Raw genomic sequence first — 27160 nt, forward strand, 5'->3', positions numbered from 1 at the left:
AACATTTTTTAAAAATTAAAAAAATAATAGTGTTTTCCAAGCAAGACACTACAGTGGAAGAAATACAGGACACTGGATCAGAAGTCTTCAGTTCAATCAAATATTCAGTTGGTCTGTCACTTATCCTTGTGACCTTGGGCAAGTCAGTTCACTTCCTTGAGCCTCACTTTCTGCATTCAATAAAATTCCTTTCCTCATCCAGCTAACAATTTTACTGAGATTCAGACAAGAACACCTGTATGAAAATAATCTATAAATGTAGAAAGCACTAATAATTCTCACCTTATTTGTGGTATGATACTTCCTATTCCACTGTACATCTATCCCAGGAATCTGTTCTGATCCACCACACGCTAGGGACTGGCTTATCTGAGGCCACTAGGGATTAAAAAAAAAAAAACAGATGTAAGCAACAGAGAGCATTCACGTAGTTAATCTGAGTAGAGCTACTTCAAAGCAAAGACCATAGTATCTTTCCAACCTTGTTTAACCTAGCTCCTGGTCATGTGATCACTAAACGAATCCAAGATGGGCACTAAAATGGTATCTGATACATGGTAGATACTCAATAAACATCTCCTAGATACATGAATAAATGAAAGGATTCTGTCCTGGAAACCTGGAACTAAATAAATCTGAGTCAATTCTAGGAACCAGAATTGCAATAAATACCTATCTAAACATTAGTAGCAGTGTGGAATATGGGGGGGGAAAGACTCTTAACAGTCCATTTTAAGTTTAAAACCTGCTTCTGCCACTTACAAGCTGGGTGGCCATAAGCAACTTACTGAACCTCAGTTGTAGGGAGGATTAAAGAAGATAACACATGTAAAGTACCTTTCACAAAATAATAAATAGTGGAAACTTCCATCATCACCATCATCACCAAAATTACTGTTGTTCAGATCAGAATTGCCTCCCTTTTATGTTCACATTGCATTTGAATGCACTTTGGCAATAAAATAACCATTATTTTCAACTATCATGTGCCAGGTACTATGCTAAGCGCCTTACATGTATTACCTTATTTAATTATCACCATAACACTATTAGGTTGGTATTAAAATCAAGACTAATAGGGGCGTCTGGGTGGCTCAGTCGGTTGAGCGGCTGACTTCGGCTCAGGTCACGATCTCACCGCTTGTGAGTTCAAGCCCCGCGTCAGGCTCTGTGCTAACAGCTCAGAGCCTGGAGCCTGCTTCATATTCTGGGTCTCCCTCTCTCTCTCTCTGCCCTCTCCTGCTCATGCTGTCTCTCTCTGTCTCTCAAAAATAAATAAAATAAACATTAAAAAAATTTTTAAAAAATCAAGACTAATAAACATAGCTTTGAAAATAAATTCCTAAGGGAAAAAATTTTCAAGTAAGAGAGCCTCACTGTAGCATTTTTCACAAGAGTGAAAACTCGGGGGGGAAAAAGTCCAATAAGATTTCCAATAAGATGGTTAATTAAATTACAGTAAAATTATTCAATGGAAAAATCAGGTAGTCACTGAGATTTTTTAATAGACTTTATTTTTTCAAACAGCTTTAGCTTCACAGAAAAATTGAGGGAAATACAGAGAGCTCCCATAAACCCCTTCTCTATACACTTATCTGACACTATCACCATCTCCCAGCAGTGGTGCATTTGTTACAACAGATGAACCTACCCTGACACATCATTATCACCCAAAGTCCATAGTTTACATTAAAGCTCATTATTTCTGGGGCGCCTGGGTGGCGCAGTCGGTTAAGCGTCCGACTTCGGCCAGGTCACGATCTCGCGGTCCGTGAGTTCGAGCCCCGCGTCAGGCTCTGGGCTGATGGCTCAGAGCCTGGAGCCTGTTTCCGATTCTGTGTCTCCCTCTCTCTCTCTGCCCCTCCCTCGTTCATGCTCTGTCTCTCTCTGTCCCAAAAATAAATAAACGTTGAAAAAAAAAAAATTAAAAAAAAATAAAATAAAATAAAGCTCATTATTTCTGACAACATGGAAACACTTATATGTATAAAATTATAGGTAAAAACAAGAACGTATATGGGCATCTCTAGAAAGAAACATACAGAAATGAAAGAGTTATGTTGTTAAATTAGAATTATGGATGAATTTAGGAATATAGTTTCCAAAATCTCAATACTATCATATTACCTTTACCAAAAAAGGGGTGAGAGGAAGCAGAAGGAGGGTCACCCCTTTAATTCTGGTTTATTCCAAGAAGAGAGGAGACACATGAAATGAAAATGATTTTTTTCTTTAATGCTAATTAGGGAAAGATGGAATTTCTAATCAAGAATTACCATTTACTTTTCTTTCCAAATAAAGATATTAAAAAACTAGTTAGGATTCTTCTGTTCAGTCCCAGGAATACTTATGCTTTAACTCATAGGTACTAAGTAGGCTCTGTAAAACAGACTAAATACAGACTACCTCCCATTACATCACATACATCAACGTAATGGTCCACCTAGAACACAAAGCACTTAAAACAGGTTCAAAGAACACAATTGACAACAATTACAACTAGCAAGTTCTCTTCTACTAGATTACATGATCCTATATATAGATTATATAGCTCCAGGAGTAACCAATGGATTCCCTATGTGACTGTCTCACCAACTGCTGTATTTCTGTCTGACCATTATTCATGAGCTAACATTTAACACTATTTGAACTACTGAAGTACCCAGGTACCTAACACCAAGGACACCACCTAGTTTCCCCATACCTACACATATATATAAACACACACATTTACTTACTTGCCCCTCAAAAAAGACTCCCTTGACCTTTAAAGACATCAATTTTTTCCTTTATTTAAATTGAAAATATACCAATAAATAACTTTTGTAAAAGAAAAAACTACTCTGAAATATTCAAATGTCACTTTTTCAAAGAGGCCTTCTCTGACCATTTTATCTAAAAACAGTTTTGGTAGAAACTAGGTATATTACCAGAATCAAGTATAGCATGTTAGATATGGGAAACACTCAAGCATGTGTTGAATGAACAAACTCAACCACTTACATGGTTATTTCTTATTTCCTTCTTGTCCTTATCTACATACATGCCATGCATACATGCTGCACTCACCCAACCTTTATTAAATGCACACAATATGCCAGTCTTTATGTCCAGTTTTAGAATACAGACAATCCCTATCCTCGAAGAATTCATAGTCTTGTGGAGAAAAGAAAGAAGACTCACTACACAAGAAACAGAACCAACTACCATATTTTAAAATGGTTAAAGATCATACACACACACACACACACACACACACACACAGAAGTGTTAGCAAAGCTGCAGAGCAACCAGAACTCTCATACACTTCTGGTGGAAGTGTAAAATGGTACAATCACTCTGAAAAATTATTTGGCTGTATCCAAAGAAGCTGAATGTATACACATTCTATAAAACTCAGCAATTCAACTTCTAAGTATACAGCCCAACAGAAATGTGTTTACAAAAAAAACATATACAAGAATGTTCAGAGCAGCACTATTAATAATAGCCGAAACTGGAAATAATCCAAGTACCCATCAATGGATAAATGGATAAATGAATCATGGTATATTTTTATAATAGTATACTACACAATAATGAGAATGAATAAACTATAACTACACAGAACAATATTGATGAATTTCTAAAACAAAGTTGAGTGAAAGCAGACAAACACAAGAGAGTATATACTGTATGTTTAAAAGATAAAATTATTTTATGATATTCAAAGTGAAGACTGGTTAAACTTGGTTATGGGTGGTGACTGGGGGGATCAAGGAGCTTCTTGGGTTCTATTTCTTGATCTGGGTGCTGGTTAGCTCACTTTGTAATGATTAGTTCAGCTGTACACTTATGATTTATGCCTTTTTCTGTATTTTTATTATACTTCAATAAAATGTACAAAAATGCTTAAAGGTATGTAATGAACAGTGTAAACAACAGAAATTTGGAGGGAGAAAAGAATTACCTAGAGTCATCCAAAAAGACTTCACAAAGAAGCCTTAAGAAGTGGGCAGGATATGGGGGCACCTGGGTGGCTCACTAGGTTGGGTGTCTGACTTCGACTCAGGTCATGATCTCATGGTTTGTGGGTTTGAGCCCCGCATCGGGCTCTGTGCCGACAGCTCAGAGCCTGGAGCCTGCTTCAGATTTTGTGTCTCCCTCTTTCTCTGCCCCTCCCCCACTCTCTCTCTCTCTCTCTCTCTCTCTCTCTCTCTGTCTAAAATAAATAAACATCAAAAAGTAATTAAGAAAAAAAAAGAAGTGGGCAGGATAGAGAAGGTGAGTGAGAAGACAAAGTTGAGAAAGTACAGTATGATGGAAGAGAAAACATTGAGTCAGAAGCCCCAGCTCTGCCTATCATAAATTTGTTTTGAGAACCAAATAAAACAATGTGAAAAAGATAAGCAAACTACAATGCATAACATAAATGCAAAGACCTGCTCCAGACAACTCCAATGATACTCTTTTGCAGACAGCCCCTCATTAAAATGAATATAACATTTCACTTTTATTTTTTGTTTTCAAAAAATTCTAAAAGTAGAGACCTCCCTGATCTGAAAGAGGAAGGGAGAGGGGAAGGGGAAGGGGAGGAGGAGAAGGAGGGCAAGGAGAAGGGAAGGGAAGGGGGAAAAGAAGGGAAAGAGGAAGAGAAGGGAAGGAGGAAGGGGATAGGGTAGAGGAGGGAGCGGAAGGGGAGAGAAGGAGAAAGGAAAGAGAGAAGGGAAAGGGAAAGGGGAGAGAAGGGGAAAGGGAAGGGTAGGAAAGGGGGAAGGGAAGGGTAGGGAAGGGGAAAGGAGGAAGGGAAGGGGAAAGAAGGAAAGGAAGAGGAAGGGGGAAGGGAAGGGAAGAGGAAGGGGAAAAAAGAAAAAAGGAAGGAAAGGAGGGAAGGACTCAAGCAATTACTGAATATTGTGGGTGTATGTATCTGTTCTTTTAAAAAGCTCTACCAAGGCACAGTCTACCTTACACCTCTTTTATTTTCTGTCCCATTGCTCAATATCATTCTGGGCATAGAGTCGGCACTCAATAAAACTTAGGTAGATTTTTTTCTTTTTTCTTTTTTTTTAAATAGAAGGACAATCTGGAGAAGTCCAGAAAATAACCACAGGAGTGATCAAAGAGATGAATAAAAGGTCCTAGTGGAAAGGTTAAAAGGAATTAAAATGAAAGGCTAAAATGTTTAGCTTGGAGAAAAAGCAACTGAAGAACTAAGGAGTAACTCAGAATAACAACACTTGAGCTGGAAGAAATCTGAGATCTAGGTCCAAACTTTTCATTTCACAGATGAGGAAACTAAGAACTAGGGAGAGTTTGCAACTTGCTTAAGGTAGTTTTAGGACAATATTTTTGTTTGTTTGTTTCAGTATATACAGTAAGGATGAAATTTACCCAAGTAGCAATGAACATACAAATAGCAACAAAACAGCAGTTACAATTTATTGAAGCTCTCCTATATGCCCAGGACGTATATGCTTGATGTTTTACTTGCATCATCTCACAACAATTTTGCAAGGTTGGTAGTATTTTTTCCTATTTTGGAAATGAGGACACTTAAGCCCAGAAGTAAAGTTCATTAAGGGATTAAACACATATTCAGAGCTATCTTTTTTCCCCTACATCAAGCTGCTTTCAAAAACCTAAATAGGGGTCAATAACATATGCTCATGCACACCTAGCACAAAGATGTAGATTTCTAAACATTCCAAATATCATTCTCCAATTAAAGGAATCAGGGCTCCTTAGGAGAAACTGTTGAATCTAGGACTAAAGCAAAGAAAATACAAGATAAACCTGAAACATCTTGTGGTGCTAGGAAATAAAGAATGTTCAAAAATAATGAAAGCATGTAGAAAAGGAACTGTCCTAACAGCCAAACCTGGGACAATCTGATCAACAAAATAAATAATAGGCATAATAAATTATAACTCATAGAAGGAAATAAATATCTATGAGCTCATACTCATATAAATAGTTGAATAAATAAATGGAGAAGTGACACCTCTTCCTTACAGTACAATTCTAAGCAATAAATATAGTAGTAATGATGGAAATAGAAAATAATCATTATACAAACACCAGAGTAATGATTACTGCAGTCAAGAACCATCAACAGAATTACCACATGATGCAGCAATCTCACTTCTGGGTATATATCCAAAAGAATTCAAAGCAGGCTCTTGAAGAGATATTTGCACACTATATTAATACAGCATTATGCACAATAGCCAAGATGTGGAAGCAACCCAAATATCCATCAAAATGGACAAAGCAAATGTGGTATATACATATAATGAAATATTATGTAGCCTTAAAAAGGAAGGAAATCCTGTCACATACTACAACATGGATGAACCTTAAGGACAATATGCTAAGCAACATAAGTCACAAAAGGACAAATAATATATGATTCCACCCATATGTAATATCTAAAATAGTCAAAATCATAGAAACAGAAAGTAGAATGTGGTTGCCAAGGGTAGGGTGGGGTGGAATTAGTGTGTAACAGGTGTAGAATTTCAGTTCAGCAAGATGAAAAAATTCAAGAGATCTATTGTATGACAATGTGAATATACTTCACACTACTAAACTATATACTTCAAATGGTTAACATAGTAAATTTAATGTTATGTGGGTTTTTTTAAACTACAACTTTCAAAATAATTAATTAATGTTATGTATCTTAACAACAACAAAAAAAGAACTATTGATGGATGCTAAAAGTAGTGAGCAAAAGTATGATGAGAAACAAGACATCTGCATAGTCTCTAAGTATCTGCTCACATGGTACTTACTAATTACAAAAGGGAAAATAGTAACTTCATAGTAGGGAAACCTGACAGGCACCAATTTAATAATCAAGTGATTAAAGTCAATGTCACCAGTAATAGGACACACTGGCATTATATATCCCGGATATTTTCCACTAAGAAGGGAATATCACTTTTGCCAAAAATGCATGACCTAATTATAAGAAACCCAATTGAAGAACCAAAAAAAGGACATTAGTAGAAAAGACTGGTAAAATTGGACTGAGTTGCATAGATTAGTTAATAGCATTATATCAATGTTAATTTCCTGGTTTCAATAACTACACTATAATTATATAAGACACTTAACATTAGAGAAAGCTAGACAAAGGGTATTTGGGAACCCTACTGTTTTTACAACTTTTCTGTAGGTGTAAATTATTTCAAAATAAAAAAAAATTTAAGTACACTCACCAAAATATGACAGAACTTTAAAATGTTTTTGTAAGTTTATTTATTTATTTTGAGAGAGAGAGAGAGAAACAGCGAGGGAGGAGCAGAGAGAGAGGCAGGGGGAGAAAGGATCCAAAGTGGGCTCTGTGCTGACAGCAGCAAGCCCAATTTGGGACCCAAACTCATGAACTCCAAGATCACGACCTGAGCCAAAGTCAGACGCTTAATCAACGGAGCCACTCAGGCACCCCAAAATATGACACAATGTTAAGTTTATGTAGGAAAGACAGACATGATGGGGTGCCTGGTGGCTCAGCTGGTTAAGTGTTGAACTCTTGATTTCAGCTCAGGTCATAATCTCACGGTTTGTGGGGTCAAGACCTGCGTTGGACTCCACACTGACTCCAGCGGGGAGAGCCTGCTTAAGATTCTCTCTCTCTGCCCCTCCCTCTCTAAATAAATAAATAAATAAATAAATAAATAAATAAATACTTAAAAAAAAACAAAGAGATGAGAATACAACGTCCCTCGCTTTTTGAAAATGGTTAACAGGATTATAGCCTAGGACATTATCTTAGAGATCATGTGATACTATTACTCAACAAATGAAGGTTTCTTTTATGTCATGCCCTTAGTATACACTCTTCCAACTATTGCCTGAATATTTCCAGTAACAGGAAATTTACTATGTAAAAATTTAGCCCACCCATTCCATGACACCACAATTCTAATTAACATAAAGCTCTTCTTAATTCTGAACTAAATACGCCTCCTAGTCAGACATGTACCTGAGGAAAATCAGAGTTTTCCAACCAGGGGTCCTCGAAGTGGGAAGATGTGCCAATAAAGCACATGTCTAGTTTATTTACCCTGGCTAAAATTATATCCTGTCAGCATGAGATAAAGCACTCTAAGTTATTTACATGGATGTTTTGCTATAATGATGTCTCAGAACCTAATATAGTACCTGATACATATTAGGTAGTCAATAAATGTTTATTGATTCAAAGAATGAGGCACAAGTCAGATTCACACAATGAGTTCCCCCCTCCACCAACTATATACACACAAAAACAAATGACTTAGAACTCTATGATAATTCTATTAAAATTTTCCATGCACAAAAAGTAACAGAATGTCGCCCACTCTGAAAAGAAATACCTGCATGCCTACACAAAGTAGATGCCTCTTCTGTATAGGCATATTCTTCATTCATTCAACATACATTCAGTGCCTACTCCGTGCCAGGGTTAGTGAGCTCAGGAAATACAGGCACAAACAATACATGTCCTCAGAAGGGCAAAGTTTACACACTAATTAGGGGGAATTACACTATATTTTAAATAGTTGTAATATATTTATATGAATAAATTATATAATATATCAAAAATAATTTTAATCACATCACATATGAAAAAGAAGTTAATGGCTACAGAAGGAATTCATATAAATTGGTAAGAGTTTATATGAATAAATTCCCATAGATAAATGGAGAAAAGATACAAGCATATATGATTTTCCATATATGGAAACTGGAATACAACTGGTAAACAGAAAAATGTTTAACCTTGACAGATAAAGAAATACAAAGCAAAACAAGATAACATTTTCTACCCTGTTAAAATTTTTTTTAAAACACCCAATTTAGAGGAAGTTAATGAAAAACTAGTTATATATACATTGCTGATGGCAATATAAACTAAAACCACCTTTTGGAGAGAGAAACTGCCCATACTCATTGACCCAGGGTATACCCTCCTAGGAATTCATCTTTAATAAAGTAAAAATTTATTAAACTATCAAGAAATAGTAACTACACTAAAGCCTACGACAAAAAAAAATTTTTTTTGCAAATAATTTTAGTATCAAAGTCTAAGTAAATAGAATAACATGTAGCCATCAAAAAATATAATTATGCAATCTATCTAAAATGAATAATGTCTGCTCCAATAAGTGAAAAGGCACCAGAAAATAAAATTCTGTGGATATTTGTTAAGGTATCTACGGAAAAAATTAGTATGCACACACTGGAGTCCTACATAAGGACTGGAAAAAAACCAGCAGATGTTTTCACGTTTGAGGTCATGGGTGACTTTTATTTCCTTTATTACTAAATTATTTGTATAATTAACAAAAATCAGGAGAAAAAACTCTCAAAGAGGGTCCAAAGTAATGAATCATGTGGTCAATGATAAACAAAGGCCTCAAATAATTGTTCCTTGGATTCTGTGTTCATAAAAAGAAAAAAAAAAAAGAAAGGAAGAAACATTTCTTACCCCAAATAAAAGTGGCACAATGTGGCTACAAAAAGAAACCTGCAGTTAACTCTGAGATGAATATCTGGAAACATTCCCAACAGTAAAAATCATCAGACTGTAGCATGGTATCCTAGGCTAAGTTCCACTGCTGGGGTATTTAGAAGCAACGCCCTAGACACCATACTGTAGGAATCAGTCCTGAGCTGGCACCACAGAGACCCAGAAGTGGTCTCATGAGGTTTTTCCATCACACAATTTGTTTGGCTAATCTATAAATATATGACATTTGAAAATAAACACTAAGGTTTTCATACCAAGCAAAGGAACAACAAACCTTACCTGGAAAGTACCAGACAGAGCCCTGCCCCACTGTGCCTGTGTAGAGGACACAGGTACCAATAGGCTGCATACTGGAACCCACTGGGAAATCCGGTTTCTCTAGAGAAAGAAAAAAAGGCTGTCAAGAATCTATATCCAACTCCATGAGTAGAAGTTTAGAAATTCTGCCAGAACAGGGTACATGAAAAGAGAACTTCCAAAACAGGGCCAGGAACAAGCTTCCTCCTGCTCATCTCTCCAAGGATAAAATGTACCCCTACCTATTCCTGATTCATGGACTAAAACAACTCTAGTAAAGGCTGACTCAAGCAGGGGGACATGGGCTCCCTCTCAGAAGAGTAACAAAATAAGTAGACTTCAGGCATTTTACAATTAGATTATCATTTAAATTGAGAGTCTGCAATGCCTTTTCATAAACTGATTTATCTGATCTTCATAGAATCCCTTTATAGTAAGCAGTGTCATCCCCAAAAGGATGAAGAAACTAGGGCTGACATTTTTAGGGTAGGAAAACACTAAGCCAAATTGATTTCCAAAACAAAAGAGAGAGATTAAATGGCTGTTAGAGTTAATGACTGAAGTTCAGTTTCCCCCTAGGGTATTAACCAACCTCAAAAAGGTCTCTGGGCCAAAGTGAAAGGCTGGGCTGGGGAAAGGAAGAGCTATCTTGCTACCTGAGAAGCCTACTCTATTTTATGAACCTGAAATACATCACACTGTATAAATGGCATTCGTGTACACAGGACTGGAGATGTCTATTCTAGGAACCAACTCTGAGGGATCCAAGGGTCTCTTTCATTTGACCTATATAAAACTTATAGGGCCACAATGAGGGCTGAATATAAAATTATTTAAAAACACTTTGCCAGGGGCGCCTGGGTGGCGCAGTCGGTTAAGCGTCCGACTTCAGCCAGGGCACGATCTCGCGGTCCGTGAGTTCGAGCCCCGCATCAGGCTCTGGGCTGATGGCTCAGAGCCTGGAGCCTGTTTCCGATTCTGTGTCTCCCTCTCTCTCTGCTCCTCCCCCGTTCATGCTCTGTCTCTCTCTGTCCCAAAAATAAATAAACGTTGAAAAAAAAAAATTTTTTTTTAAAAAATAAAAACACTTTGCCAAACATAAACTACAATACTAGGAGTCAAAGATCTGGATTCCAGTTTTAACTCAGCTATTCTAATATGATCTTTACAAGTAATTTAACTTCTACAATGCACAGGTTCCTTATAGCAATTATTAGTAATACTTATGAGCATTTGTTCTGTGACAGGTACTTTCCTAGGTACTTTACATATATAAACTCACTTAAAACTCACAATCATCACCGAATGACCTAGGAATATTGCCATTATCCCACTTATATGGATAAAGAAACTGAGGTATACATAGGATAAGGAATTTCCCAAGGCCACAAAGTTAATACAATGGCAGGGTTAAGATCTGAACCCAGACAGCCCAACTTCAGGATCCATGCTCATTTATGGGGTGAAAGGGTAAAAGGAATATCTCCAAAGTATCTTCTAACACTCTATGAACTAGTCTTGAAACAACTAAAACACAGTATAGTATTGTGGCAAGAGCCACGTACTTGGAATCAGAAAACACTGATTTGACTCTTGGCTCCACTGAAAGCTACAAGCCTTTGTTGTCTCTTCTATAAAATAAAGGAAAAAAATCCCTACTTCTCAGGACTTAAGAAAAATCAACAAACGTACCTTGTAACATGTCCAACTCAATAAATATTAAGTTGAATCTGAATCTCCATTTCCTCATGAGTAGGCAACAAGTGATAGGGATAATGTACATGGAGAAAGGTGCAGGAATTTTAAACGTAGAGAGGCCTTCTAAAGTGTCTCACAGTTTTAAAATTGTGTAACTGTTTTTAATAGGCTACTCACAACACCTTATGTTTCAAATGAAAAGGAAAGTTTCAAAATATTTTATTTCAGCTGAGGTTCGATGTGTTGGGATAATGTTCAAATAAGAGACCATTACAGGCTTTTTGTTTACTAATGCTGAATCATTTGCCAGAATCATTCACTGTTAGATGTTCCTTTCCTAAAAATGTAAATATGGGATAAGATGAAACTTCTGCAGATTCAAGCCAAGGGAGGCAGGGGGAAGTAAGAGGAAATTACAAGTAGGAACAATGCAAACTTTTGGAAGATCTTCTGAAGAATTTCATCATATTTTTCCCCACGTCAACAAAATTTTTCTCTGTAATTTTGGCTCTACTTGGTTTTATGCCAATACATTAAATCAGTTCTTATTAGAAGAAAGAAGCAATCAGCTCTGTTCTTTCCTTCTCCAATCCTACAACAACAACTCTTGTTCAAACCCTTAATTGAAACTGAGCAGAAAGGGTATGTAGCAGAAAGGGTATTTGAATCCCAAGATTCTTATTGAATAGCTGTGTGACCCTGAACTAGCTACTCAACATTCTGGACCTCCATTTTCCCTTATGTAAAGTGGGAATAATAAAAGCTACCTCACAGGAGTGTTCCAAGGATCATATGTAAAAGCACCTTGAGAATACTAAAATACACACAAAAGCATCATTACTGTTATTAACAACTGTTACTGAATTATGTAAATAAGCTTCTCTTTCACCAGCAAACTGTCATAGAAAAAAGAACTATTTTCTTAAAATATTGTTTTTAACCTGGAATTCCCTTTCTCAAAAGCTTGCAGTGTCTCCAAGTGCCTCTTTAATCAAACGTCAACACCTGATCTTGACCAACTAGACCCCTCTAGACTCATCTTTATATTTACATACCCTGCCTTGTATTCTCCATTCAGCAGTTCCAAAACCTGACTCAGATTCTCTGGTTTGGGAATTACTACTCCTCTCCACACAAGCTAATTCCCTTCTAGTCAGTTCCTCTGGGACTCTCTTCTTCCCTCCTCCCCAACCCATGAGTTCATTAGCTTCAAAAAGTCTCCTCAGGGGCACCTGGGTGGCTCAGAACGTTAAGCGACCAACTCTTGGTTTCAGCTCAGGTCATGATCTCAGTTTGTGAGTTCAAGCCCTGCATTGGGCTCTGTTCTGACAGTGCAGAGTCTGCTTGGGATTCTCTTTCTCCCTCTCTCTCTGCCCCTTCCCACCTTGCACTCTCTCTCTCTCTCAAAATAAATCAATAATCTTTAAAAAAAAAAAAAAAAAAAAGGTCTCCCCAGACTCCAGGTACTGGTTCTACTGACTCTACTTGGTCCATATTCCTTCCCACTTCTCCCAGTACTTAATTTATAAATATAAATCTGTGGGGGGGCCTGGGTGGCTCAGTCAGTTAAGTGTCTGACTTAGGCTCACTCAGGTCATGATCTCGTAGTTTGTGGGTTCGGCCCTGTGTCGGGCTCTGTGCTGACAGCTTAAAGCCCGGAGCCTGCTTCGGATTCTGTCCCCCTCTCTCTCTGCCCCTCCCCTGCTTGCTCTCTCTCTCTCTCTTTCAACCTCTCTCTCAAAAATAAATTTTAAAAATTTCTAAATAAGAAAGAAAGAAAGAAAGAAAGAAAGAAAGAAAGAAAGAAAGAAAGAAAGAAAGAAAGATATTTTTAAAAATCTGTGGAAGTACTTAGCTCCCTCTTAAAGGTACTAACATATCAGGCCTATAACAATTAGCAAACCTCAACTTCCAAGTTCAGGAAAACATTTACAGCCATTTCCAATGGTTAGAATTACTGCCTTAACTTAGGCTAATATATACACCATTATTAAGTGGGAAGAGGTTTTATTGTCTTTGTACCTCACCAACACTTCAAAACCAAAATCTTAAAGACAGGTTTCATGTTTTTACTTTCTGTACATATTGTTAACTGCAGGTGATTTTACATTTGTATTTCAAAATATTCTGACAGACCAGTTTTTCAACTACAGCTTTAATCAGTCCATTGACCAGCCTGTTGCTGCATGTGTTTTTTAAGATACTGTACATAGTATTTTCCTTGGCTTACTCATGAATTGGAAAAGGCTTTACAGGTAGCCCATTCTCCTATTCTCCGTAGTTTTGCTTTATAAAGTGACTATAAACACTGAGTTAGCAAATACTGAACCATTGCTCCTAGAGAAAATACAGGGTTAGGTTCCTGCAAGCCTCTGGTCACAACATTTTCATAAACCAATCAATACATAACCTTGTGTGTTTCTCTTTAAAGACACCTTATTATTTATAAATATACAATTAACTCATTAACATTGAACTCATGGACAATAGCACTGTAACTCACTCCTGAACAAAACTTATCTAACATGTAAGTTTTCTCTATAAGGAATATCACAGCCTTCTTGCACTTAGTAACACTAGATAACTACATTTAGGGGCCATATTAAACAGGGAAATCACCAACAAGGCACAAAAATACAAAAACTTTAGCCTTAAATAGACTGTGAAAACAATACTTATTTACAGTAGAAGAGCTGAAATAAGTCAGCATATCGATCTCAGCAAGGACTTGCATGTTGCAGCTCCAATTTTTCACTCCTCTGCACATATCCATAAATGACCATTAAAAGTGCCATGAATATTGATTTGGGAATTACAAATAAATCTTAGCGAGTATAATGAATTCAAAAATACAGAATCTTGAATAATGAAGATCAACCATAGTCACCAAATCTACTCTGTAAATAAATGTTCACTGGTTCCTGTAGTCTGAATGCCATGGATACTAATTTAATTCCATAATCCAGAGGATAAACACTATTGTAGCAAACTATCCTGCAAATTATGAAGTCGCATGCTATACAAAAGGATACTTAGACATACCAGAGGAGCAGAGAATGTTCAACAATTCCTTCCATCATTACTGAATCCTCTGTCTCCTCCCACTTTGTTGGGGGTTCCAATCTGAGCTTTAAAAGATTGATTACGGGGTGCCTGGGTGGCTCAGTCAGTTGAGCATCCGACTTCGGCTCAGGTCATGATCTCACGTGAGTTCCAGCCCCGCGCCGGGCTCTGTGCTGACAGCTCGGAACCTGGAGCCTGCTTTGGATTCTGTGCCTCGCTCTCTCTCTGCCCCAACCCACTCGCATTCCGTCTCTGTCTCTCTCAAAAATAAACATTAAAAAAATGTATATAGGGGCGCCTGGGTGGCGCAGTTGGTTAAGCGTCCGACTTCAGCCAGGTCACGATCTCGCGGTCCCGGAGTTCGAGCCCCGCGTCAGGCTCTGGGCTGATGGCTCAGAGCCTGGAGCCTGTTTCCGATTCTGTGTCTCCCTCTCTCTCTGCCCCTCCCCCGTTCATGCTCTGTCTCTCTCTGTCCCAAAAATAAAAAATAAATAAATAAATAAATAAATAAATAAATAAACGTTGAAAAAAAATGTATATATATAAAAAAAAAAGATTGATTACATCCGGGAAAGATTTGAGCAAATCATTTAATATATTAAGATTGGGCATATCAGTAAATATATGTATTATTATGTACATTAAAATTTCTATTATAGAAAGGCAGAAAGGTACAATAAACCCCAAGATACTAGTATGAATTTAGAGTTATTGGTATGGGTTATTAATATGTATAGACAAATACAGAAATAGATGTGTTTATGTAAATGTATACACATACATGTGCTTCCTATTCCTGTCCTGATAGGTCCTGGAAGCAATGACCACATCCAGCATCCAGACTTGGTTTCTAAATAGTACTAGTCACTAAAAAGAACTAGTGGTCTCTGGAAAAAAGTTGACTTCGGAACGGGGTTGATGGTCCTTAAAGCCTTACTTGCAAAGAAATGGCATTATTTGATCTGTTAAGTAGCTCTTTAGAAGACTCCATCCAATGTAAAACTCATTCAACATGAAAAAACTGAAAAAAACATTTCTGCAGGAGCACTCATTGAAAACAACTGTTTAACTTCATAACTGCCTGAGGCAATGGATAATACATGGAGAAAACAATAGGCTAACAAAAGAAGCTTAAAAGGAAAAGCAAGAGAATGAGCTTTGAAAAGGTATGACATATTCCTGGGAATCTGAAGGCCACGCATATGCACAGGGCTGTGCACAAGAACAGGAAAGACCTGAGACCTCTGGTTAACCTTGAGGCTCTGCACAAGCAGGAAGTGAAATTTAAGGCAGAGATGTTAGAGGCGCCTGGGTGGCGCAGTCGGTTAAGCGTCCGACTTCAGCCAGGTCACGATCTCGCGGTCCGTGAGTTCGAGCCCCGCGTCAGGCTCTGGGCTGATGGCTCAGAGCTTGGAGCCTGTTTCTGATTCTGTGTCTCCCTCTCTCTCTGCCCCTCCCCCGTTCATGCTCTGTATCTCTCTGTCCCAAGAAAAATAAATAAACGTTGAAAAAAAAAATTTAAGGCAGAGATGTTAAATGATTGTAAGACTGTTGATGGTGTACCACAACATGTGCACAGAGCCCTTCAGCAAAAAACAGAAGACTTACTGGTTGGTTCCAGGTATTTAAGAAGTCTCCAACCATTACCTGACCACTAAGCTAACTGAGCTGAGACCATACAACAAAGAATACAGACTTTACAGGGTTAATTCAGAAATATCACTAAACAGAAAAACAATAACAAACTCTGGGAAAGGACAGACCTGACTTCCAGAGTTGCCACATATTATTTAAAATGTCCAGTTTTCATACAAAAAACAAAAACAAAAAAAAAGTATGAAACATGTAAAGAAACATAAAAGCATGGTCCATACACAGAAGGGGAAAAAAAAATCTACAGAAACTGTCCCTGAAGAAGCTCACATGTTAGATAAACTAGACAAAGACTGTGAAACTATTTAAAGTTTATTTATTTTGAGTGGAAGCACAAGCAGGAGAGGGACAGAGAATCCCAAGCAGGCTCCACGCTGTCAATGCACAGCTCAACGCAGGGCACAATCCCATGAACCATGAGATCATGACCAGAGTCAAAATCAGGAGTCAGACACTTAACCTACTGAGCCACCCAGGCACCCCTAAATATGTTTATAATCTAAAGGAAACCATTCTAAAGAACTACAGCAAAGTATAAGAATGCTATCTCACAAAATAGAGAATATCAACAGAGAAATTATTTTAAAAAAACACACAAATTCTTGTGTTGAAAAGAACAATAAATAAAATGAACATTTCCCTAAAGGGGTTAAACCGCAGATTTGAGCAGAAGAGAAAATCAGTGACCGTGAAAATAGATCAACCAAGATTATCCAAACTAAGGAACAGAAAGAAAAAAGAATGAAAAAATTTTAACAGAGCTTCAGAGACCTACTAGATACCATCAAATGTACCAACATATGTATAAGGGGAGTCTCAGAAGGACAAGAGGAAATAAAGGGAAACAAAAAATATTTGAAGAAATACTGGCAGAAAATATCCCAAATTTGATGAAAAACATCAATCTATAAATCCAAGAAACTCAACTAACTCCAATAGCATAAATGCAGAGAAATCTATAAATAGATATATGTTGGGTGCCTCAGTGGCTCAGTCGGTTAAGCATCCAACTTCAGCTCAGGTCATGATCTCACAGTTCGGTTCGTGAGTTGAAGCCCCACATCAGGCCCTCTGCTATCAGCACAGAGACTGCTTCAGATCCTCTGTCTCCCTCTCTCTGCCCCTCCCCAGCTCATGTGGTACACACACAAGTGCTCGCTCGCTCTCTCTCTCTCTCTCTCTCTCTCTCAAAAATAAGATGAAACGGGCACGTCAGTGGCTCAGTTGGTTAAACGTCCAACTCTTGGTTTCAGCTCAGGTCATAATCTCACAGTTCATGAATTCAAGCCCTGCATCTGCTGTCAGCACAGAGCCTGCTTGAGATTGTCTCTCCCACTCTCTCTCTGCCCCTCCCTGCCTCTCCCTCTCTTGCTCTCAAAATAAATAAACTTAAAAAAAATTTTTAATAAATAATATATAATAATAAAATAAAGTGTTAAAAAAAAGACATCATAATCAAGCTGTTGAAAAACAAAAACACAGAATCTTGAAAGCAGCAAGAGAAGCTATTCAACATGTACAAGAGATCTCTGATAACATTAATAGCTGATTTCTCCTCAGAAACCATGGAAGACAGAAGGCAATGGGATGAAAAATTAGGACTTTCTAGATAAACAAAAACTGAGAAAACCAACAGCAGACCTGCTCTACAGCAAACACTAAAAGGAGAACTTCAGGCTGAAATGAGACCTCTGACAGTACAGTAACTCAAATCCACATGAAGAAATAAAGTGCACAGATAAAAGCAACTACTCGGATAAATTAAAAAAATACAGCATAAGTATATTTTTTGTTTTTAATTATTATTTTTTTAATTTGTTTTAATGTTTTATTTATGAGAGAGAGGCAGAGTGTGAGAGGAGGAGGGGCAGAGAGGGAGGGAGACACAGAATCCGAAGCAGGCTCCAGGCTCTGAGCTGTCAGCACAGAGCCCGACACAGGGCTCAAACCCACAAACAGTGAGATCATGACCTGAGATGAAGTCAGAGCTCAACCAGTTGAGCCACCCAGGCATTCCTCTATTTTTATTTTTAACTTAAAAGGCAACAGCATAAAGCAAAAATTGTAAATCTATGCTTTAATCGATGTTTAAATATATAATTTGAATGACATTAATGGCACAAGGGAGCCAGGAAGGAATGGAGCTAAATGGAATCACAGGGTTTTTTTTTTTAATGTTTATTTATTTATTTTTGAAAGAGTGTGCGCGCGCACGTGTGTGTGTGCGTGTGTGCGCGAGCGCAAGCATGGAGGCAAGAGGAAGGAGGGAGGGGCAGAGATAATCCTAATCAGGCTCCATCTGTGCTGTCAGTGCAGAGCCCAACGTGGGGCTTGAACCACAAGATCATGACCTGAGCTGAAGTTAGACACTTAACCAACTGAGCCACCCAGGACCCCCAAAGTTTTTATATATTACTGAAATTAAGTTGATATTAATTCAAACTGGATTGTTATAAATCAAGATGTTAATTGTTATCACCACAGCAAACACAAGGAAAATAATAAAAAATACAATAAAACCTTATACCATATACAAAAATTAATTCAAAATTGATCAAAGATCTAAACATAAGACCTAAAACTATGACACTCCTAGAAGGAAACATAAGGGAAAAGCTTCATGACATCAGATTTGGCGATGATTTCTTGGCTATGACACCAAAGCCCAGACAACAAAAGAAAAAATAGTTAAGTTGGACTTCATCAAAATTAAAAACTTTTGTGCATCAAAGACTACTATCAACAAAGTAAAAAGATAACCCATGGAATGGGACAGAGTATTTGCAAATCATAGATGTGATAAGGCACTGATTCCAGAATATAAAAAAAAAAATTCCTCAACAACAAACAACTCAATTAAAAAATGGGCAAAGGACTCAAATAGACATTTGTCCAAAGATATACAAATGGCCAACTTGCATATAAAATATGCTCAACATCATTAATCATTAGAGAAATGCAAATCAAAACTACAATGAGATATCACCTCACACCTATTAAGATGGCCACTATGAAGGAAAAAAAAGAAAGAAAGAAAATAATAAGCATTAACAAAGATGTACAGAAACTGAAGCCCTTATGCTTTCCTGGTGGGAATGTAAACTGGTGCAACCACTGTGGAAAATAAAATGGCAAATGCTCAAAAAATTAAATATAGAATTACCATATGATCCATATGATCTACTTCTGAATGTATACCCAAATGAAGTAAAAACAGGGACTTGAAAAGATATAAATAGTGGCAGCACTATTTCATAATAGCCAAAAGATGGAAGCAACCCAAGTGTCTATCCTCAAAAGAATGGGTAAACAAAATGTGGTTTATACATACAATGGAATATTATTCAGCCTTAAAAAGGAAGGAAACTCTGACACATGCTACAACATGGAAGAACCTTGAAGACATTATGCTGAGTGAAATACACCAGTCACAAAAGGACAAATACCCTATGATTCCACTTATATGAGTACCTACAGTAGTCAAAATCACAAAGACAGAAAGAAAGATAGCTGCTTGGGACTAAGTAGAGGGGGGCATAATGATTTATCATTTAATAGGCAGAATTTCAGTTTTGCAAGATAAAAAGAGTTCTGTGAATGACGGTGTGATGGCAGCATAACAATGTGAATACATTTAATACCATTCTGAACTGTATAGTTAAAAACTATTAAAATGGTACATTTTATATTATCTATATTTTACTACAATTTTTTTTAAAAAGCACAAGAGTGGGGGCACTTGGGTGGCTCAGTCAGTTGACCGACTGCTTCGGCTCAGGTCATGATCTCACGGTTTGTGAGTTCAAGCCCCGCATCAGGCCCTGTGCTGACAGCTCAGAGCCTGGAGCCTGCTTCAGATTGTGTCTCCCTCTCTCTCTGCCTCTCCCCCACTCATACTTCATCTCTGTCTGTCTCTCAAAAATGAATAAACATTAAAAAAAATTTTTTAATAATAAATAAATAAATAGCTAGCACAAGAGTGGCTTTCTGCGGTTTCTAATACTGTCAAAATAAAGCAAAAATGACCACCAATGCCCAGGACAGCTCATAAACCATAAACAAGTCCCACTGTATTACTCAAATATCCAGTTCCTCTGCTGGAGCTACTTAGCAATAGCAATGTTTTAGCTTCCTCTTCCTTCTTAAACCCATTATTGTAGAAGGGAAAAAAGAGTAAAAAAATAAGGGGAAACTAATGAGAATGTTTCAGGAATATTACTTCTCTGTGGTTCAAATTTCTTACCTTAAAATGGGGGAAATAATAGTGCCTACCTTGTCAAAGGGCTAGTGTAAGGATTAAGTTCACATATATATACAGTATACAAGAGTGCTTACCACATGGTAAGTGCCCTATAAATGTTAGCTATCCATACTACTCCCCAGGAAAACTCAACATCTTATTTCAACTACAACCTATATCTCTGCTTGCTTAGTCTCTCCTGAACACCAACTCACCAGCTGCTTAAAAAAACAAAACAAAACAAAAAAACAAAAAAACAAAAAAACACTTAGGGCATCTGGATGGCTCAGTCAGTTAAGCCTCCAACTCTTGATCTGAGTTCAGGTCTTGATCTCAGGGTGGTTACTTCAAGCACCACGCTGGGTGTGAAGCCTACTTAAAAACAAACAATAAAACACCACCATCTCCAACTGGATATTCTCAGTGAAGGACACTGCTATATTAATTCAGTCATCCAAGGCAGACCTAGGACTGTTAGACACCCCTCTCCCTCACCCTCAATATCTAACCTTCCACCAAACCCTGTAGACTCTGTTTCCTCAATACTTGTTGAAATCATCCCTTCCTCTATAACCACACTTTCCCTGCCTCCTCTTAGTACAGGCCTTCTACTTCTTCCAGGATTACGTGAGTAGTTCTGGCTGGACTTTGGGACCCGAAACTCAGCCCACTCTGATCCTTCCACAACTGCTACAGGGATATATTAAAGCAAAAATCTCCTAGTGGATATAAGTGTTTATATGTTTTTTTTTTTTTTTTTTTACTTTTTTTACACTTTCAACATGAAATTTGTAAATTTCAATTTAAAAATGATAAAAGAAACTAGGGGCAACTGGGTGGCTCAGTTGGTTAAGTGTCCAACTTTGCCTCAGGTCATGATCTCATGGTTCATGAGTTTGAGCCCTGTGTTGGGCTCTGTGCTGAAAGCTCAGAGCCTAGAGCCTGTTTCAGATTCTGTGTCTCCCTGTCTCTCTGCACTTCCCCCCTCACACTCTGCCTCTCTCTCGAAAATAAATAAATATTTTTAAATTTTTTTTAATAAAAAAAGAAAGAAAGAAACTAAAGTGTTCCCCTCATCAGTGGTGGTTGCAGGAGAGAAGAGGAGAAAAGGACTGCAAAAGAGTACAAAGAAATTTTGGAGACTGACAGATATGTTCATTATTTTTATTGTGGTGATAGCTTTTCAAGTGTATACCTATGTTAACAGTTATCAGGGGTTAAGCGTCCGACTTCGGTTCAGGTCATGGTCTGAGTTTGAGCCCTGCATTTGGCTCCGTGCTGACAGTTCAGAGCCTGGAGCCTGCTTCAGATTCTGTGTCTCCCTCTCTCTCTGCCCCTCCCCTGCTTGCACTCTGTCTCTCTCTCTCTCTCTCTCAAAAATAAAATAAAACATTAAAAAAATTTTTTTAAACAGTTATCAAATTATATAATTAAATAAGTGCAACACTGTACATCAATTATTCTTTAACTTTAAAATTTAAATGAAAAAAGAGTAAATATCAAAAAAACCCTTTAAAAACAAACTCTTTTGCATTAAAAACAGAAGCTTTGACATAGATGCCATCTACAGCATGATAGATGACACCAAGTAATATGTATACATCGCCATCAAGGACTACCTGTCTGTATCCAGCACAAGTACCAAAAGGTCAGGGAGTGCATAACCTTGTCCTAGAACCCAGTCTCCAGGGCCAGGCGCAAACTGGCAACCACAGGAAACCAGCCTAGACACTGAGCTGCTATCAGCTCACGTTAGGTTGCACACTATTCAAAGCTCCTCAGTGTGCATTTGTAGTTTACCCATGATGCAACTCCTCAACCCATTTGAAGGACTCAGGGTCTCAGCCTATAGAAGTACCCCAGTGGTTTATACTATAGGCAGGAGAGAAACTTTAAAATGAAGATTGGGTTGGTTTCAACTTGAAAATTATTTGAAAAATAAAATCCAAAAATGAAAATTATTTGGAAAAAAAAAAAAAAACTTTAAAAATAAATCTTCCCTTGCTTAAAACATTTCAAAGGGTCCCCTGTGCCTCAGGATAAACCTCTAATCCTACCCAGGAGACACAAGGCCGTGAATCCTGCCATTTCACCATAAGTACCCAAGTCAAGCCAAACAGAGTCACATACAGTTCTTGGTTATCTGGCATTAGTAGCATATGCTCTCTTTCCCCTTCTCTAATGCTCTCGTTTAGTTCAGGAATCACTCCCTGATGGATGCTTATCCTCAAGCTGGTTTAGTATGTCTCTACTCTGCTCCTATAGCACCTGGTACAAACTTCTATCACAGCATTTCAAGTATTGTATTAGGAGTTCTCTTTTCTGTCTCTCCTGTTAGACTATAAACTTCAGACAGAGGTCTATGATTTCCATCCTCAGTTCCTTGGATAGTTCCCAGAATGCAGTACTCTCAAAACAGGTGCTGAACTAAAAGGAAGAGAAGAAAAAGCACTTAAATGTCACCTGTATCAACTGATTTTCAGATCAATCCTATCAAACTTACTGTTAAGGAAATCTGAGGCTCAGAGAAGTTAGGGGACTGGCTCCAGGTAACACATAATAAGTAACAGAGCCACACTTTCAACCAAGGCTCTTCAGACTCCTAGAAGGTAGATTCCCTATATTTGTGAATTTCTCAGCACCTAACCCAAATGCCTCTTCAGAATAGGTAATCAATAAATATCTGCTGCTTTCATGTTTACTGTCACTTTCAACTAGTATTAGGGGAGATTCCATTGCTTTGTCACACAGCACATTATATAATAAGAAACTTTTAAAGATTCATAGTATAAAGTAAAAGTGACTTTTCCTTATCTAAACTTGCTTTTTATCTAAAAGGATGAGCAGAAAGGAATAAATAGCAAAAAAATATAACAAATAGAGGGCAGTTAGGTGGTGTCTATGGATGCTACCACCTAAGAAGAAATAAACCTGCAACAGTCCACACACTCAGGGGCAAGAATATTTAATATATCAGGCAGGCCCTAACTTCCAAGATAAATCAAGGTGTTCCTTTCAGGTATATAGCCCAATAAACTTTTCATCTTTTTCCTGACATATCCATCTTAAAAGTGTAATAATTTAGGACATCCTACTTGCCATTTCTCCCGCAGTTCTCAGATCTGAATCAATTTCTGCCCTGGCATCAACAATTACTTCACTAAGTGAATCTTTCTGTAGGTTATATGAGCTATTCTTCAAACAATTACTGAGCAGGAACACAGAGTACCGCACTTTGCTAGGCTGACAATAAATACAAGACATAAAATTGCAGTTCTTATAAACCATATATAAAAAGATTAGAAACATAAGTGTAAATAACTCACACGATAGCCAGAGGCAGGAATGGGCAGTGTCTGCTACGAAAAACAATGTCCTTGACCCAATTTCTGAAAGACTAGCTAAAATGATAAACCCTCCCATCACTCAATGATTAGTAACTAGGTTCTGTATCATCCTAACCTTTTCCTGCTGCCACCTTCTTTCTCCTTGAATTCCCAGATGTCAGAGTATGCTAGAAGGATAGGGGCTGAATCACAAGGGCCGTAGTTTCTCACAAGAGTGCTAGGAAGTCAAGTAATTCCTTCCTCACTTCGTTAATTCCTTCAACATTTATTGAACACCTACGGTGTGCCATACACTGTGCTGGGCAGAGTATGAGCTCGGTTTGCGTGCAGCTTTCAATCTCCTGACCTGAAACAGTATTCCACTTAACTGTACAGTTAAGAATCGTCTTACTGATTGGTCTCGGAAACAAACCCAGAGAATCTCGGAAACCGAAGGAACTGCAGATTAACGTCCTCATTTTTCCCGTCGGGACACTGAGACCCGAAAGTGATTTGCCCAAGGTCACACTGGGAAATCAGTGACAGAACAGAAACAGGAACCCAGGCCTCCCGAAAACTCCAATCAGTGCCCCCACGTGCTGCCTCTCCCTGAGGGAGAGCGGTCGCAAGAGGTAAGTGAGGAAAAGCAAACTTCGCCAGATTTGGGTCCGATGTCACTCTCTCCCTCCTCCAAAAACGGGGAAGCCACCACCAAACCGAGGGTAGGGGAAAGTGGGCAGCTGCCTCAGTTTCCCCGCAGAAAGGCGACCGCGCAGCCTCGCTGCCACCCAAGCTCCCCTCCTGCACTCTCCTCCAGCTTCTCCCGCCCTGCCCTTTCCGACTCCAACCCTGGGGGCGACCGCAGAAAAGTACTCCCTCACTCACAAGGACTCGCACCAGCAACGCCATGTTCTTCTGCAACCACTTCCGGGTAAAGAGTGGCCTTCCGGAGTCCCCGCTGCCCCCTCCCCTTGTCTAAGTTGTCCTTTCGCCGGCGGTACCTGGCAACGGCAGCGCAGGCGCACAGAGGCGCCTGCGCTCAAGAGCGCGCACTTTCCCCGACCTGGCGCGCGCCTCCCGTTCTCCCCTGTCTAACCCCTGTGACACGTCACAGAGACTCACGTCTTCCCCGCTGCACCTGTCCTCCTTGACCAATAGCCTTGCGCTTTTCATAGCTCTCTCCTTAACCACTTACTTCTCCCTCACCCAGCCTCACTCGTCAGCGTCCCGTTGTCAGAATTCTTCTTTCTCCGACTCTTCCCCCACGGGAATACCTCCCCTTTTCACTGGGGGGTGAAAAAAAAACAGGACTTTGGGGGATCCCAATATTGAAGAGCTCCCAAAAAACGAGTATGAGAAGTTGTTGTACAGGAACACAGGAGAGTGTTCAGCTGAGTCCTGAAAGTCAAGAGGGCAGTCACGTGCTGACCCGAGGCCTGAAGAGGAAGGAACTTTTGGGGTTTCTGGCCGGTTGGTTGTTTAATGTGAACATCTTTGAGTTTTGATAGGAAATAATTGTGAAGGTGAAGGCACAGAAGAAGGAATCAAGGATACGAGGAATTTCTTGAGGAGGTGGGAGAGAATCACCTTGGCTGGTGGACCTCTTCCACTGTATCCCAAGAGCAGTAGATGCTCCTGGGGTTGACTGGGAGCAGAGGGGCAGGATGTTAAAAGAATTCCTCTCCATTAAGTCAACAAAGACCCAGTGAATGTTCACTATGTGCTGGTCACAAGACAGATGTGTATAATGGCTTTGTGGAGTTCTAGACTGGTGAAGGGGGCACACAAAATCTAGTAAACCAAGGAAAAAATAAAATAATTAAAAATCGTGGGAAGTGCTTTGAAGGAAACAAAGAGCTAAACTTGAGAATAATATGGGAAACTACACTTCAGATAACATGGCCAGGTAAGGCCTCTCTGAGGAGGTGACATGTAAGTTGAGACCCAAAGGATGAGAAGGAGCTAGCCATGGGAAGTGACTTTGAACATGCTATTTTATCAGCAAATGTTGGGGGATGAGAGAGGGAAGAAAGATTCCAGGACAAGAGTCCCGAGATAGGAAAGAATAAGGGTTTATTTCAAGAAGCGAAAGAATTGGGTATTTACCAGAAAGAAAAACACTAATGCAAAAAGATATATGCACCCCTATGTTTATTGCAACATTATTTACAATAGTCAAGATATGGAAGCAACCTAAGTGTCTATCCACAGATGAATAAAGAAGATGTAGGGTATATGCAATGAAATGTTACTCAGCCATAAAAAAGACTGAGATCTTACCATCTTCAACAACATGAATAAAGCTAGGGGGTATTATGTTAAGTGAAATAGTATGACAGAGAAAAACAAATCCATAGGATTTCACTTGTATGTGGAATCTAAAAACAAAACAAGTACGAAAGCAGAAACAGAGTCATAAATACAGAAAACTGGTAGCTGCCAGTGGGGGCGGGGGGATGGGTAAAATAGGTGAAGGGAATTAAGAGGTTAAAAAAATCCCAGTTATGGGCCCAGTTGAGTGTCTGACTTCGGCTCAGAACACGTACAAGCCCAGCATCGGGCTCACTGCTGTCAGGCTTGCTGCTATCAGCATAGAGCCCACTTCGAATCCTCTGTCCTCCTTTCTCTCTGCTCCTCCCTTGCTCATTCTCTCTCTCTCTCTCTCTCTCTCTCTCCCAAAAATAAACATTTAAACAAATTCCAGATATGAAATAAGTCACAGATGAAAAGTACAACATATTAATCAATAATATTGTGGGGCGCCTGGTGGCTCAGTCAGTTAAAGCACCCAACTCTTGAATTTGGCTCAGGTCATGATCTCACAGTTAGTGAGTTCAAGCCCCACATCAGGCTCTGTACTGACAGCATGGAACCTGCTTGGGATTCTCTCTCTGCTTCGTGCACTCTCTCTCTCTCTCTCTCTCAAAATAAATAAACTTAAAAAAAACAATATTGTAACTTTGTATGGTGACAGATGGTGACTGCACTTACCATGGTAAGCATCGAGTAACGTGTAGAGTTGTGAAATCACTATGTTGTACACTTGAAACTAATATAACAGCATATGTCAACTATACTTCAATTTTTAAAAACAGGGGTGTCTTGGTGGCTCAGTCCTGAGTGTCTGACTGTTGATTTTGGCTCAGGTCATGATCTCACAGTAAGTTTGAGCCCCACGTCAGGCTCTGCACTGACAGTCAGATCCTGCTTGGGATTCTCTATCCCTCTCCCTCTGCCCCTCTCCCCTGCTCATGCATGTGCGCTCTCTCGCTCTCTCTCTCTCTCTGTCTCTCTCACTCTCTCTCTAATAAAAAATATTAAAAATTTTTTTTAAAGAATCCAAAGAAGGGGCACCTGGGTGGTTCTGGCTCATTCAGTTGA

At 38.7% G+C, this 27160-nt stretch overlaps 1 protein-coding gene across 4 annotated transcripts in view; it reads right to left on the reverse strand.

Moving 5' to 3' along the window:
• UQCC1 (ubiquinol-cytochrome c reductase complex assembly factor 1) overlaps window positions 1-24804 on the reverse strand; it is a 102560-nt gene extending 77756 nt beyond the window's left edge. For 3 of the 4 annotated variants that reach the window (XM_086702056.1, XM_025931996.2, XM_086702055.1), the window contains exons 1-3: window positions 24665-24804; window positions 9782-9880; window positions 283-378 (exon numbers count right to left, since the gene is read on the reverse strand). In XM_086702056.1, coding sequence (XP_086558182.1) covers window positions 283-378; window positions 9782-9880; window positions 24665-24688 — 219 coding nt within the window. In that variant the 5' untranslated portion in view covers window positions 24689-24804. The remainder of the gene's footprint in view (window positions 1-282; window positions 379-9781; window positions 9881-24664) is intronic. The other variant, XM_086702057.1, reaches the window with a different exon arrangement.
• Window positions 24805-27160: the final 2356 nt, after the last annotated feature.

The sequence above is a fragment of the Puma concolor genome, chromosome A3, assembly GCF_028749965.1.
Source record: "Puma concolor isolate L17-30 chromosome A3, mPumCon1.1.hap2, whole genome shotgun sequence".
NCBI classification, from domain to species: domain Eukaryota; kingdom Metazoa; phylum Chordata; class Mammalia; order Carnivora; family Felidae; genus Puma; species Puma concolor.